Source organism: Anarrhichthys ocellatus, unplaced genomic scaffold (genome assembly GCF_004355925.1).
Source record: "Anarrhichthys ocellatus isolate YVR2014 unplaced genomic scaffold, GSC_Weel_1.0 scaffold7484, whole genome shotgun sequence".
NCBI classification, from domain to species: domain Eukaryota; kingdom Metazoa; phylum Chordata; class Actinopteri; order Perciformes; family Anarhichadidae; genus Anarrhichthys; species Anarrhichthys ocellatus.
This window is the reverse complement of record NW_022287458.1, coordinates 1-2,248: the sequence shown is the minus strand read 5'-3', so window position 1 is coordinate 2,248 and position 2,248 is coordinate 1. Positions and strand designations below refer to the sequence as shown.

The window sequence follows — 2,248 nt, the reverse complement described above, 5'->3', positions numbered from 1 at the left end:
ACGAAGACAGAAACAAAGTCATTGTCAAGGTATAACTACCACATGCTATCGAGACTTTACCAATTTGAACCTGAGCTCTTGCCTGTACCTGATGAGTCATTTCTTGAAAGGAAGGGCTTGATGAAATGAGTGAAGACTGCTTGCTGTCTTTTTCTCTCCATGGATGGCCTTTGGCTACTGAATGCCTGGATGCTAAATTTGAGAGAAGACTTTTAATACCATAACAACTACAAAACAACAGGTTCCTCTGCAACCTTGTTCACAGTGGAGTAATATATCACACATGTGCTTACACAATCTGGTAGGTATGGCAGCTGAAGTTTTTGGAGCTTAGGCAGAATAGGAAGTTGGGGGATGGAGAGGCTAGAAACGGACGGATCTTTGTCTGGAACCAGCTGCTGACAAAGACATCACTCTGCAGTTGTGCCTGGCTGAAGTTGGCTATTGTCACCTCCCCAAGAGCCTCAAGCGCATGTGACAAGGACGGGTTGCTGTTGTTGGGGGCCTGGAATTGAAAAAAACAATTTTGGTTTGACACAGAATTCCCACGGGGAAACACCAAATGTGTGAAACATTGGGATTGGATTTACCATGCTGGCGTATGTCTCCAGAGCCTGGTCTAGTGCCGCAGAAGCTTTTTGGAAGAGAAGCTTCCAGATCTCTACGGGGTATGTCCTTTGGCTTTCCAGTGAGCAGTTCATCAGTGTGACCAAGTTGCTGGCTGTGAGATGTGTAGCCTTGGAAAAAATTTGAAAAGAAATGAAACAAAAACTTTCAAAGCTCATGGAGATTAGTATCAGGACGGTAATGTAGCAAAAGCCACATCTTGGTCTGGGATTTACAGCTTACAGATAACAGTCTTACCGAGGAACAGGCATGCTCAGTGATGGAAAAGTTGCACAGGGCTTCAGAGGAATTGCCAACAGACAGGGTTTGTTCGAGTTGTGATCTTAAGAGAAGAATAAAAAAGTTAACCATTGTCACCTTAGTTAGATTGTGTAAGAGAACCTTACCTTCATAAACCCAGCACCAGACAAAACAGTAATTCACCCACCTTTTAACTCCATAACAGATGAGGTCTTCTGTGAAAAGACAATAGTCGTGTATCAGATATTGTACTTTCAGAATGCGATCTCGTCATCAAAGTTGAAACATCTGGTAATTTAGAAACTTACCATCAATCGGGGTCACCTTGCACTGGAGACAAGCAAAGCATAATTGTTAGTCTGGTAGCAAAAGCTACTTAAAGTTAAAATACATCAAACAGCATCAAGTTTGTGTGCCAAAATTGTGTCCTTGTAAATTTTGATCAAATATTGTAAAACCCATCAGTACACCCATAGAAATGAACTCACCATGAAGGAATCTGGAACTGAGCAACCTGTTTAAGAAAATATTGAAATGAAGGCATGGCATCAGTACAGCTATCAGCACACGAGTGGCAATGGGCAAATCTGAAAAAGTTTGTCAGCAGAGCATTTGGCCACTTACGTGGGAATGTCTTCTTGAGGGACATTATGCTTGATCTCACACCCCGTGAAATGTGCACGGGCAGGGATTCCAAACTTTGCCGAAGACCAGTGAGTCTGAAGGAAGAAAACAGAAATCATTGTGACTTGTCAGTAGCCAAAGTTTGACATCATCCTGCAAACTTTAAATGTTCAGCTTTGGACTGCAGACATATTATCTCTTACATAGCCGCGTAGGATGCACAGCTGATGTTACTGGGGATCACCACCAATCTGCCAGGGTGGAAGCTCGCCATCACAGAAAACAAATTGACCTGGAACCACAGCTCAAAGTCTTCAGGCTCAAATCCTTCAAATTTAGGAGCCAGGGCTGTCAAGGTCAGGTTCAAGATGGTGTCTCGCACACCTGTATTTCTGATGAAGGTGATGTTTTTCTGGAAATAAAAGGATTCACGTTTCAGTTCAGGAGTACAATTTACATTACTGAATCATTGCAGTGAGAGCAAGCTTGGTGACACATCTTTGTACTTTAGTGCATCAGGGGCAACACTCAAGGAATCATTGGAGGCCATTTATTCAAGAAGCATAACAGAAATGTATCCTTTTGAGTGAAATCTTGGCCACTTATTAGATTCTGCCAAAAATTCATCCACCCCAGGACCACTTCCAACAGACCAGTTTACCAGCCAATTTTGTGGTAAAATATGTCAAATCATAAAGTTAAGCATTCACCTGCTTGGTGATCTCTGCAAAAGTCTCGAAAAACTGATCGAGCTGCC

The 2,248-nt window shown here is 42.5% G+C and overlaps 1 protein-coding gene across 1 annotated transcript; it reads right to left on the bottom strand.

Moving 5' to 3' along the window:
- Positions 1-35: 35 nt before the first annotated feature.
- On the bottom strand, positions 36-2,242 carry LOC116380514 (uncharacterized). Its single transcript, XM_031842419.1, has 10 exons — positions 2,202-2,242; positions 1,695-1,903; positions 1,492-1,586; positions 1,356-1,381; positions 1,176-1,197; positions 1,055-1,082; positions 865-949; positions 591-737; positions 294-505; positions 36-192 (listed from the first exon to the last, which is right to left on the bottom strand). Exons 2-10 carry the CDS (start codon positions 1,763-1,765, stop codon positions 57-59), a joined length of 822 nt encoding a protein of 273 aa, XP_031698279.1. The 5' UTR covers positions 1,766-1,903; positions 2,202-2,242; the 3' UTR covers positions 36-56.
- Positions 2,243-2,248: the final 6 nt, after the last annotated feature.

Coding starts and splice junctions, on each gene's coding strand:
- LOC116380514 (XM_031842419.1), bottom strand. CDS start 1,765: ATGGCGAGCTTCCACCCTGGCAGATTGGTGGTGATCCCCAGTAACATC. Junction 1,587..1,694: donor TGTGCATCCTACGCGGCTAT/GTAAGAGATAAT, acceptor TTCTTCCTTCAG/ACTCACTGGTCTTCGGCAAA. Junction 506..590: donor TGGAGACATACGCCAGCATG/GTAAATCCAATC, acceptor TTTCAATTCCAG/GCCCCCAACAACAGCAACCC.